Raw genomic sequence first — 13,122 nt, 5'->3', positions numbered from 1 at the left:
TTCCTGCCTCCTTTCTCTACCCACATCCAGAAAAGCTTCAGACAACAGAGGAGAAGCTGAGGGTCGGTCCCTGTCACTCCCCTTCTCCATGACCGTCTATCCATGCATCAAAGGATAAGAGTGACGTTTTGCTAAGTGAAATAAGCCAGACGCAAAAGGACAAATATTGCCGGATGCCACTTATGTGAAATACCCAGAACTGTCAAATTCATAGAGACAGAAATGAGATGGCGGTTTCCGAGGGCTGGGAGGAGGGGCGATGGAGAGTTAGTGTTTGATGGTCACAGAGCTTCAGTTTGGGAGGACGAAATCTATCCAAAGATGGCTGGCAGGAAAGGCTGTGTGACAATGTGCGTGTACTTAATGCCACCGAACCATACACCTGACAGAGATGGCAAATATCATGTTATATGTATATATCTTACCACAATCACTTTATCAGAAAAAGAAAAGAAAAAAGATAAGGAGGCTTAAGAAATGGGGCTGGGCCACTCCTCATCAGAGAAGCACCAGCTGGAGAGGACCTCACAGGACACCCACCCACACCGTTGGGCCACTGACTGTCCCAAGGAGTAACCGAGTCAGACCTGGACTTGGCCACAAGGAGGGGAGGTCATGCATCAGCCAATCCTGAGCCGATCTTGCCTATAGTGAAATCTTTGTCTCAGGACAAAGAAAAGCAATCCCTTCGGCATGACGCAAGGAGGGCACAGGGTTGCAAACAGAATCAGATTTGGAAAAGATTTCAGTAAATATGGTGGGAGTAGAGGACAGAGCACTCCCGAGATGCACCTCTCGCTGCTCTGCGGAGAGCCACGAGGGAGGTCCCACCTGCCCCAGACAGGTGGCCGGATACTGCCGTCCCTGGAAGCATCGCCGCAGTGAATGTTTAGTGAGTCCAGCCTGGGTTCCCAACACACCGTCGCCTCTGCTCCTCACCAAAACCTATACCCGGGCCTATGAAATGGAGGGAAACGGAGACCTGGAGAGGGGGAGGGATATGCCCAGTGTTGCAAGGCACGCGCATAGCAGCAGCGGAAGGACTGAACTCAGTTCCGGGAAACGCCGTGCCCCATCCACGGTTCCTCACTGTCCCATACTTCAGGATACTATCCCAGGCCCCACTACGCTAACACAGTGATTCTCACTGAAATTTGCTTTACCCAAGTATTTTCGTGCCCAACAGAGCCAAGAGAGAGAATCAGGCATGGAGACAGCACAGCGCTCACCAGAAGGGAGAATGTGGCTCTTCCCCACCTTTGCCCTGACGTTCCTTAGCCTCGCTTCAGAGTGCAAAGTGGTCTCCATGTGACCTCAGCCTGAACTGCCCAGGGCCTGATTCTCTGGCCAGGACCCCAGGTTTGGATTCTGCACAGACAATCTCCAATCCAAAACCACAGGTGAGCAGGGAACGGACATCACCAGCAACCCAGTCAACCGAAGGCTTCAAGGCCCCTTGGTTCAGCCACAGCCCATGTGCTGGACAGCACACCCCTGGGCATGGACGGGAAAGCTACTTAGAGCAGGATCCAGGCTGTGACCTGTGGGCTATGCTTTCCAGGGACTGAAAGCACTGACCCCACGTTTTCCCTCACACGAAGTGCCTTAACGATCCCTTCCAAGTATTTACAGATCTGTGGATGGGAGACGATTTCAGAAGCCTTCAGCCTGCCGACTCCACCCCAAGAGCTGTGTGCCTTCTGCCTTACTTAACTGCACTTTCACTGAACTCAGTTTCTGGACGTGAATGCTTCTGTTTAGTTTTTAATAACCATGCATATACACTCCGTCACCCAAAACAGGGCAGGAAGTTTTCCTTGTAATTAATAAATGTGTTGTCCACAGCCACTTGGATGGATGCCTTCTCCTTTTATGAAAGAAAGAAAGAAAGAAATTAGAAAAAGGAAGAAAGGAAGTCTAATTTCCATCCCCCGCCATTCCGCTAATTCAAATACTCATCCGGCAAACTTTTATTTCATGCCTACCGTGGGGAAGAGACTGTTCCTAGGGCTGTTGAAGTACAAACAGGACTTGTTTTGTTCATTCTAAGACATGGATTATCTTCACATATTACCATGAGGCATGCTTCCTTGTCACTGGCCCAAAACGAACAGCGCGTCTCATAATGAATGGGCAACTCACATTAGGTAAAATAGGGTGCCAGATGCAGACCCCGCTCTCCAGCGGCTTATCGATGTTACAGCTACTGTGCTGCTAGCCAGTTTCCCTCACTTCAGTGGGAGGAAACCCTGGGTTTAGCTTGAAAAGGCTGAACCCGCATTTTGCAAGAGATTGAACTGCCCTTCGGAGTAAACCGCTGTGCTTCCAAACAGCAGCACAGCCAACACACCTTGAAAGAAGAGTGAGGCAGAGCAAGAACATATTAGTGAGGGTTCAGGAACCTCTGAAAAGATTTCTTCTAGGAAACATTCCCAAAGTCTCAAGGTGAGAGCCGGTTTCTTTCCTTTCCTATTTGACTCCTTTTGCCCTTACAAAGTATGGTTTTACTCTTTATGGGGAAAAAAAAGAAGTCCTTCCAGAAGGCAAGGAAAATTTCTAGGGGCAATGAAATCCTTTTTTCCACAGCAAGAAAATACTGGGGTAAAGGAGTTTCCACCCAAACTCTCAGGCTCAAGAAAACTGGAGAAGCCTGCACGAGAGCAAGTCCTGAACTACCGTAGCAGAAGGCGATCATCGAGCACGCTTCTAGCAGAAAAGCTTAAAGGTCTTTACAGATAGTGGAGAAGTTAGAGACACCGGCCGGAGGCAGGGTCCTAACCTCCCAGCAATTATAAATGAGCTCTTCACACTCGTGGGATAAGCTAATGCGAAGGAAAGATGTCTAAGGGCACCGAGTTGCTAACAGCAGAATTACTAGTGAGGCAGCCTGTTTAAGAGAAAGGAGGCGGCACCCTGTTCTCACAGAGCAGGGAAAGCCCAGAGCACAAAACGCAGAGCAGCGTGTCCCAACTTCAGTACAACAGGCAAGCTGGCCACCATGCCAAATTCAGATACTTTGCACCATCTAACTTTCGGCTTTCCCACATCTGGTGCTTGATCCAGCCTGATCCAGCTGCATTCCTGAGTATCAGCTCACAGGTGTTTCTACTGATGCTTGTCCCTGTTGGGGAAAAACAGTGCGCTCGGAACTTGGTGAGGGGGGTGCGCAGGGGTGTACGGTGCAGAGGAGACTAGTGGCCAGGCAGACCTGCCAGAGATTTAAAAACGCACCACCTGGGAAAGAGTGTTGGGCCCTGCACACCCCGCTCTATGGAGGCTGTGGGGTTCGGAGGATGCATTGGCAGGAAGGCGAGTGTTTGTGCTGACCCAGAAGGAATGCAGCCCCTTATTCCTCAAGCTCACAGAAAGCCTTCCAACAACCTGATGTCTTCCCACCAGGGATGTCAGGGCCACTTAAGGCAAAGTTTGATCCCTAGAGCAGGGAGGAAAACCTTCTTTTTCTTCTCTGTTGTGTGTCAGCTTGCCCTGCTGAATTTCTTTGTTTTCTAACTGAATCCCATCAGCGTGGCTGACTGCCTCGCTTGCTTGAAATGAACTGAGCTAAGAAACAAGTTTCTCAACAAGGCTGCATTCTCCAGGATGCTGAGAAGGGCAGAGTTAAGCTCAGCCCCTGCAGAGTGGAGGAAAATAAAATCCTATTTATTGCCTTACAAGAACATCAGAAACAAAAAACCAAAAAAGTCTCGCCTGCATCCAGTTCAAAGAAGCCTGGTATACACCATAGCCGTGCTAAGGGGATAAATGCCTCATGGCAGGGCCCAGTGGATGTTCATCGTCTCTTAAATGAGGAAGGCAGCATGCCAGAGAATGGAAGAACTCCAGGTGGGAACGTCAGATTCCTTATTTATGAAGTAAGTGGACTTGATATGATGACCTGTACAGTCCAGGAGGACCTCAGACCTTCTCTGAAGCCGAGAAGAAAACCATCTTGGGGCAAACGGAACACAGTCTCAAACAACCCATCAGTCAGATCCGCCATGAACTGACAAGCACCCCTCCCTCCTATAAGCAGTAAGCAGGTGGCTTGCTGACTTAGTAGGCAGCTACTACAGTGGGCAAGGACATCCATCCCAGGGAGTTGCCTGAGCACCCTCTAGACCCCTGCCCTAAGCCATGGGGTCAACCTTCCACGTTCAAATTCCTCCCCAAAGCCTGCCTCTTCGCCCCAATTCCGGAGAATGTTTCTCATGGACCTCGTTGACACAAAACCCTCAGTGACCAGAATTGTAGGAAGTGGGAGCGGAGGAAGGAGACCTGACCACAAGTTCAGGTTGGTGAGTTCCAAAGACTCCAAGCATAAAGACACTGATTCTCTTCCCACAACTCCTTAACGTTAACTTGGACTTGAGTTCCCACAGCCCCCTCCTCGGCTGGTGAGTTCTGAAATGACGCCGTGACTCTGCAGGAAATCACCGATTCGTGTTTGGTCAGTGTTTAAGAAAAAACAACTTTTAATTAAATTGTAATTTGCTCTAGGTAAGTAATTTTGAGTATGGCGTCTAGCACAGCCCTTTGCCCTCCAGAAATGTCGAATGAATGGATACATGAATCACAGAACGACCACATACATTGGATTTCCGTTCCTGACTAGGAAGGCATGGCAGATCAATCACCGCCTCCACACTCTGAGTTCCCAAGCTTTCCATCACTCTTCCCTCGGAAGTTGAGCCTGACGGAAGTCACAGGAACATAAAGCATCAGCTAATATATTACCTTTCAGAGCTTGCTTTAATATGGTTTCTTGGATTTACGCAAATATCAGCGGGCCAACTTCTAAAAGTGAGTGTGCTCCTTTACAATATCTGAAGAGGATCCGGGAAATCAAAACCTGGCCCTTGGGTTATCCCTCGAAAGGACTCTTTGGGCTCTCGGCCATATCTCAACAGATTCCTTCTGCCCCAGCCACACTGCAAAAGGCTTCTTGTCAGGATTTCTGAGAGATTTTCTTTTCTCTGTCCCAAATGCACCTTTGGGAAGGAGTCTCAACCCCATTTGAGGAAGAAAAGGTTTGTCGCTAACACAGTATGGGGCTATGCACCCACAGACGCTCCAGTGGGCGGTCTGCCGGCTCAGCCGGGCTCTCGGCACCCCTCGAGGAAGCAAGGGCAAAAGTACTCCCGGACGATGGAAGGGCCACAGAGTCCGCACACGTGACCTCCGATGCCTTCTACCATTTCCCTTCCGGTTCATTTAAAACGGCAACCAGGAAAAAAGGAGGTACCTCAAAGACAGGCCAGAAACTGCCCCCTAGACCAATCTTCCTAGAGGTCCCACAGGCCCCCGCCAAGGGCAGTGAAGGCCGAGATGTCTCGTGCACAAACGAAGCGCACAAGGCATATCCGTCCTCAAGACGCTGTCGTTGGCAAAGGGGCTGAGCTCTCCCACATCCGTCCTCAGTCATGAAGACAATCCTGAGAATATGCATGTCACGGTACAATTTCCTTCGACTTGCATGTACAGGTCACATGCATGGGAATCGGGCACAGCCCTTGGCGAGTGCAGGAAGGCCTTTCTGTATGCTTTATTATGTTTGGTTAGTGAAAACGTGGAATAGGTCACCCTGAATGGCCAAGGACCCATGTTACCTACCGTTCTGCTCTTCCTGGTAAGAATTCTGCAAGAACGCCGATCTCAGAGACACGCGGCAGGCATCTCGAGAAGGGCACCGCTCAGTGTCAGGCTGAACCTTCCTTCAGCAAAGCGGGCCTTGTCCCACAAGCAGAGCCAATTCTCGGCATCCGCATGAATTAGAAGGAGGCGGCCTTCCAAACGGAGGTGGCCGACATTTACCGTTCCCAGGCTCAGGGTGTCTGGAGCTGTTCAGGCCTTCTATGAGGCTGCCTACAGAGCGCCATCCCTGAAAAGCCCCCTGAGATCTGCTCCCCAGACCACATCCAGCACTTCTCCTGGGGCTGTAAAGGCTGATCTGGCATTAACCCGGAGTGGTTTGGGAAGAAGGGAGAGAATTCTGGAGGGAGATCACTTTTGTGTGTCAGGAAGGACCTGATGGGGACCCCTCTGAACGCCCCAGCGGCTGGACTCCCCTCCCCAGGGGCTGGGGGGTGCAGGTGGGCAGGAACCTGTGCCGCATTTCAGAGCCTGGGCAGAGAGGTGCTGACACCTAGGGGCGGATGGAGAAAGAGCTGGTGTGAAGAGAAGGCCAACCAAGCCGCTGGTGGGATCTCCTGGGTCTAGCTCCTGGGAGCATCCAAGGAGGGGCGTCCCTCCCTAACTCCTCCCCCTCTGTCCTCAAGTCCGCCACCCTCCGCATCTAGAGAAGGTCCCCAAAGACCTGTCCAGGAATCCCTCAAACAGAAGGGCAGAAGCCAAGTTTAACTTTAATGAAAACAAGCCCGTTCTACACCCTCTCCAGATTTCCATGGGCCTGAGAAAAGCAACCATTTGGGGAAGAATGAAGGGAGAGAATATAAAGCTCCAAAAAGAGGCACCCCCACAGGCTCTCTGCTCCCCAGGGACACAGACCAGAAGGAAGCAGGGACCAGGCCAAACCTCCCAGGGGAGGCTGGAGAAGTCTTCTTACCAAACTCGCTCGCACAGAGATGTTCGATGATGGCTTCAGACTTCAGCTCGTTGTCACATGGAGGACACACGGTTGTGCCTAGGAAGGGAAAGGAGGAGAAAGAGGAGCCATGAGTGACAGAGATTGCGATCTGGAAGGAGCCAGCCCTGGGGAAGAGGTCAGCCCTAGGACCGGGCTGAAAGTAATTAAAGGTCCTCTGGAATTTCTGAAGAGCAACTGGACAATCAGAGTCCTGGGGCCCTGGACCCAACACCAGACGGACACAGCCTCTTTCTTTCTTTCTATCTTCCTTCCTTCCTTCCAAGGAAGAAAGACAGTCACACACACCTTCCAAAGACAGTCACCTTCCACACCCTTCCTTCCAAATTTACTCATTTGACAGAGAGAGAGAGAGCACAAGCAGGGGGAGCACCAGAGGAGAAGCAGGCTCCCCGCAGAGCAGGAAGCCTGATGCGGGGCTCGATCCCAGGACCTCAAGATCATGGCCTGAGCCAAAGGCAGACGATTAACAGACTGAGCTACCCAGATGCCCCCAGACACCATTTCTTGAAAATCTGGGGGCTTGAACTGTGGAATTCAGCACAACCATTTAAACCGACCTTATTGGGGAGGCGTGTGAACTGTGGCTGGACGGGGAGTGCTCACCTATTCCAGCTGTTTGCTTCTGGTTCTTTCTCCGCTCGTCCTTAAATATCTCTCTCTGATCCCTGCCCCCTTCCCATTTTCAAACTTCCAAAGGGACAGCAGATCAATCTGACCTGCTTCCTAGGAGCCAAGAAGGAAACTCACCAGACACACCAACTCAAGCTGCCGGCCCGAGTACCCCTCTCCAAAGGGGCTACTGCAGTGTGAGTTCCTGCCTGCGCTGGGGTGGGAGGCAGGAGCAGCTGGGTGGGGCTGGGGCTGGGGGCAGCAACAGGCAAGAGCTGCCAAATGGGAGAGCCGGGAGGGAGGGGGAGCAGGAGGACCCTCTGAAGGTGTTTTCACAACACTGTGAAGTGCTTTGAAGAGGAGGGGTGTGTGTATGTGTGTGTGTGTGTGTGTGTGTGTGTGTCAGGCATGAGGGCCACTGCGGGGCACAGGGGAAGCATACTTCTGAGGCCAGGGACAGAGGCCTCCTCCAGGCCCAAATGCTGCTGGAGGGGGGATTCCCCCAGGGGGTAGAGTGCCTCTGTGGGAGGACAGTGGACTCCTCAGACCTTCTCCTCCATCATCCATGGGCCACTAGGAGTTTAATCCATGATCTAGGAAATCTAGCACATTCAAAGGTCACTCCACCCCTGGCAAAGCACAGGGGGCCAAGCCAGGGTGGCACTGAGAAGCAGAGGAAAGTCACCCCGAAGTACAATGGTAAAATCGAAGGCTCTTTGTCCTCCTCTTCCTCCTCCCCTGTCCTTTCCAGTGGCCTCCGTGGCAGAGTCTCCTGTCTGTGATGTCCCCCAGGGCTCATCACCGTCACCAAGGTGGTGATACTATGGAGGGAACTGCACAGCCCTGCCAGGCCAGCGCTGCCCCCCAGGACATACCCAGTCCTCAGCCGGTCACCCCCACTTTCAAGCAGGGTCCCCCTGGGGCCCAGCAGGGACTACACCCTTTCATCTTTCTTAGGATTTCTTTCCCACCTTGGCTCCCTACCCAGGGCCAGACACCATCTAATTCTCAGTGCGGCAAGAGCCACAGCCACACTCCAAGCAGAATTTGGAAATTTGCTTTTCAGCCAGAATTTGAAATTAGGTCCTGGAGGTAGTTTTTCTGACAAAGGGAAAAACTTACCCAGAATTTTGCATTATGGTTCTTGCTTCCCTGGGGAGAAAAACAGGGAAAGGAGGTCCTGAAGTATGGGAAGGACCGTGTTACCTATCCCAGGAGGGCGAACCGGGTTTTGGGGTTTTCCTTGTTTTCTTTCTTTCTTTCTTTCTTTCTTTCTTTCTTTCTTTCTTTCTTTCTTTCTCTCTTTCTTTTTAAGTAGAAGTCATCACACTGTAAGTTTCTATGAATATAATCTTGACTGAACAAGGAGCAGGGCCCCGGAAGTGAGACTATCAAACACTGTCCCCAGGGCACACTCCCGTCATCCCCTCTGGACCCTCTGAGTTCCCTGACAGACTCTGTAGCCAAACGGGGCCTCATGCTCAGGCCCGCCAATGAACATTTGACCTTCAGCGCCTCTCAAGGTAGAAACAGCTCACAGGGTGAGCTAACCCCCATCTTGACTTTTCTTATGGCCGACTCTGGAGTAGCTTGATCCAGGGAAAGGAGGAATAGGTAAAGCAATATTAATCTATGCCCCCGCTGGTGTGTCCTTGGGGCCCTGCAGGCCACCTCTGTAGGAGAAACCCACCATCCATCTGAGAGGTAGAACTAAACTGCTGTTTGAAGGGAGATTTGAAATAATGTTTAAAGCAAGGGAACCCAAAACTGAAGAATTTTGTGTTTCATTAATATTTTAGGGGGTGGAGAGGAGACAACAGTCCAACACTAGAGTCACAATTAAGTGATTTTTTTTTTAAAAAAATCAGGACACGTGCACACAGCGCTCTCTCACTCTCACTCTCTCTCTCTCTCACACACACACACACAGTAAACACACACAATTACACACAAACTTTCTCCCTCACACACACAGCAAGTCTTCCCTGGCCAGCTCCTCCACATCCTGAGACGAGACCTTCTAGAGGCTCCCGGGAGACCAGGAGAGCACCGTGGGCCCTGCAATCCATGACTAGAACAGCCGGGCTGCTCTAACACACAGCACATCTGAACAACAAAAAAATTAAACTAAAAATATAATCTCATTTCATACAACTTCAATCGGTGAAACCTGGATGGAAGAGGAAACCACCATTTCCTGGCCTGGGAATGGGTAGATCTAACGTAAGCGCAAGATGTAGAAAGAACTTTCCTGGAAAGTTGTTAAAGTTATGCTTTTCCTATGCCGCACAGAGACAGTTGCTGATGTAGCTGGGGTGTCAGACTTTTGGAGGGAAAAGTATCTTTTGACTTTTCTCTCATTATCAAGTCGATCTTTACTGACACAAGGCTCTTAAAGTGTGCCCAATACCCCCAAAACATGCCCAATTACATGAAGAGCATGCCGAGATATGCATTATGCCTTGAAAATTTGGCTTTAATTTCAAAGACTAAAGAGAAGGGAGAATACAAGTAGTGCCTGTGTATTTATTCTCGTCCCAAAGTACCAGCTCCCATTCTGGAACCCCAAGCCATAAGCTCATGAGGACTGGTATAGTTTGGTCTGTCTCAACCTGCCCCTCCAGACAGACAGACACACACACACACAGCCCTCCCATCTCCAAGCTCAGCTGACAATGGCCATGTGGCCTCAGAGGAAGTCATGCGGGGCTCCTGTCGGGCTCCCTCCCACCCAAGGGGAGGAATGAATGCTCTCTGGGCAGAACCTCTCACCAAAACCAATGAGGGGAGAACCAGTCCCCAAGCCCCACACCTGATGGGTCCTCTCAGGGCTCCTCTCTATTCGGGAGCGGGCCTTGGGAGGGTGCTACCCAGGCATTCAGGGGCTGGAGGGGAGGCGTGGGGAGGATGGTACCAAGGCCCAGACTCAGGAGGGGGCAGTCAGGTGGAACAGCGGCCCAGAAGTCAAAGGCAAGAGAGCAAATCTAGGATATTCCCCCACTCCACTCCAGCCTTTCGGGACAGCGGGGGTTGGGGTTGGTTGGGAAGATTCTTCCCGTTTTATCCGTAGGCACCTCAGCCAGTCCCCCATCTTCCCCATAAAAGGTGTCCCCACCCCCAAGGTCTCCATGTGCAAGGACTGTTCCCGAAAGACAGCTGGGGGTGGAACAGAGGCCTCTGGAGCAGAGTGGGCTCATCTCTGGGCAGGCGGTCGGCCAGCCAGAGGCCAGCCAGTGAGGAAGGGGAGAAGGAAAATCCTGTGGGCTGTAGAGGATGGCCCCACACCAGCAGAACACGAGTGCTTTGTTTGCTCTAGGTAACCGCTTAGCTCTTGATCCAAAGGTCCGCAATTCCCCCAGAGGTTAACCCTGTGCAGACACGCAAGAGGTGGCCGGTGCCCCGGCCCCCCGCAGCCAGGCTGCCACCTCTCCCACCCGCCAGGGGCCCAGGCCACCCAATGTCGGTCACTTTGGACCAATCTGCTCCCTCCCTAGAACACGCAGGAGCATTGGGGGTTTGCTTTCCCCATACGACCACCGTCACACTGGAAGACTAAACTCTTCAGAGGACATCTCCCTTTTAGGCATCACTTCAGGATGAACCAAGTCAGCCAACAGCCCGACCCCCATCCTAAACCCCTTCCTCCAACGCCTGGGGGACACTGGAGCCTGTGCTCAGGGTGCCTAGGTATGGTTCCCCATTCCGGACTATAGGACTATGGACACATCTTTCTTTCAGCATCTGAAGAATTTGCTCCTTTAAAAGTCAAGCCATTGCACTGGATTTTTTTTTTCTTGTTTGTTTTGATTTTTTGGTTTTGTTTTGTTTTGTTTTGTTTTGTTTTTGCCTCTCCAGGAGGGATTCTTTTTTCCCCTCCCCTCAAGAGCTGCCCTTTAAGTGGGAGGGGTTCTAAGAGGAAGCGCAGGCCCCCTCCGTGGGACTGTTCGGAAAGTCTCCAATTTGCGTGGCCCTACTCCCCAAGGAGAGATGAACAATGAGCTAATTGCATTTTTATCTTTCTAATTACCTGAGGATTTGTGTAAATGGGAGAAGCAGGGGGTATGCAAGAATGAGAGTACACGCTTTCCAGCCCCAGCTTCCCCAAGCAGTTACCTGAAAAGGGTGGAGAAACAGAAATCCTGTTTCTAAACTTTTTTTTTTTTTTTTTTTTTTTTTTCTTAAACTCGGCCAGTTCTGCAACCCTCCCGGAGCTACTTGGCTGAAAGAAAGCCCGGGGAAGGGGTGGAGGGGGGATATTTTTTTTTTAACACTCATCCAATTTATGAAAATACACAAAGCTGCGCCTTAGCATTTTCTCAGCCTTTCTGGGCTTTCTACACTTTGGGTTTGGGGTTTTTTTTTTTTTTTTCCCTCCTGGGGCATCCCGTCTCGGTGTTAAAAACTTCCACGGGGACTCGGTTCCCTTGCAGCGGGAGAAGGGCTCTCCTTCCGAACAGGCTTTGTCTCAGGTACGAAAAAGCGAGCTGGATCCCAGGAACAGCTGCTCCACGCACCGCATCGAGCTTGCGAGGGGCCCAGGCGCAGCCGCCGCTGCCGGGCAGGCCAGCCGTGCACCTGGGTCGGCAGAGGTGCCAAGCGACACCTCGGACGAACGAGAGGCTTTTTTAAAACTCGTTCCGCACAGCTTGCAAGCGACCTCCAGGGAGCGCGTGCGAACTCCGGGGAGGAGCGGTCGGGCGGGGGTCCGAGTGGCAGTGGCTTTCCCGCGGCGGGTCCCCGGGGCCCCAGCCCGCCCGGGTTGGGGAGCTCGCGCGCGTGGGAAGGGGCGGCCTGACCTTGGGGCTTGGAGGCTTCGGTGGCATTGGGCGGGGTCATGGCGATGCAGACGTCCCCCTCAGGGAACTTGTCACACTTGAGCATCTCGGGCCAGTAGAAGCCGAAGAACTGCATGACGGGCTCGCACGAGTCGCGCACGGCCTCGCAGAGCCAGCGGCACGGGTAGATGGGCCGGTCGAGGCACACGGGCGCGAAGAGCGAGCAGAGGAAGACCTGGGTGCCGATGTGGCAGTTCTTGTTGAGCAGGGGCACCCAGCTGCTGGCCTGCTGCTTCACCTCGGCCATGGTCTCGTGCTCCAGCAGGTTGGGCAGCACCATCTTCTTGTAGCCCACGTTGTGGCACAGCCGCAGGTCCACCGGGATGTCCACGCACTGCGGCGGCTTGGTGTAGAAGCGCCCGCTCTGGTAGGAGCCGATGTCCGACTGGAAGCTCACGTAGTCGTACTCGCTGGCCGAGCCCGCGGCCAGGAGCCCGGCGGCCAGCGCCAGCAGCACGCCCGAGGCGGCCCAGCGGCGGCCCCCCGTGCCGCGCCCGCTGCCCATGTTGGCTCGGCGCACTCGCTCCCGCGACGTCGGGGCTGCCTCGGCCGCCTCCCCGCGCGCGTCCCGCCGCAAACTTCCAGCGATCTCCGGGGACAAAAGACGCCGTCCCCAGCGCTGCCCGGCTCGGCGGCCGCGCGCTCCTGCCCTGTCCTCGGCGGGTGGCGGCCCTCGGCCTGCGGCGGGAGCTTGCGCGGGGAGGGGAGCTTGCGCGGCGGCCCGAGTGCGGCCCCGGCTCCCGAGCGCGCGGCGGGCTGGCGGGCGGGCGGGCGGGCGCGCGGCACCTACTCCCGAGGCTGCAGGACTCGAGTGCCCGGTGCTCCTGTAGCAGCGCCCTCGGAGTCTCCCCGCGCAGCCAATCAGCTCCCGGCTGCGGCGAGCCGCACTCATTCCGCACGTCAGTCACCGGCGCGATTCACCAATCGCTTCGCTGGCAGGGGGGTTCGGTCGGCTAGAACTCAACCCCGGTCAACACCCCTTAAAAAACAAAACCAAAAATAAATAAATAAATAGCGGAAGAAGTGGGGAAAGGAGAGGAAAAGAAGAAGAAGAGGACAGGGAGAGAAAGAGGG

At 53.2% G+C, this 13,122-nt stretch overlaps 1 protein-coding gene across 1 annotated transcript in view; it reads right to left on the bottom strand.

Moving 5' to 3' along the window:
• Nucleotides 1-12,910, bottom strand: part of SFRP1 (secreted frizzled related protein 1) — a 45,062-nt gene extending 32,152 nt beyond the window's left edge. Inside the window, exons 1-2 of the mRNA XM_082715040.1 lie at nt 12,010-12,910; nt 6,563-6,640 (exon numbers count right to left, since the gene is read on the bottom strand). Coding sequence (XP_082571166.1) covers nt 6,563-6,640; nt 12,010-12,553 — 622 coding nt within the window. The 5' untranslated portion in view covers nt 12,554-12,910. The remainder of the gene's footprint in view (nt 1-6,562; nt 6,641-12,009) is intronic.
• Between the last annotated feature and the right edge of the window lie 212 nt (nt 12,911-13,122).

The sequence above is a fragment of the Mustela nivalis genome (genome assembly GCF_964662115.1).
Source record: "Mustela nivalis genome assembly, chromosome: 20".
NCBI classification, from domain to species: Eukaryota; Metazoa; Chordata; class Mammalia; order Carnivora; family Mustelidae; genus Mustela; species Mustela nivalis.
Note: the sequence above shows the minus strand (reverse complement) of the source record. Positions and strands in the feature narration are given on the sequence as shown.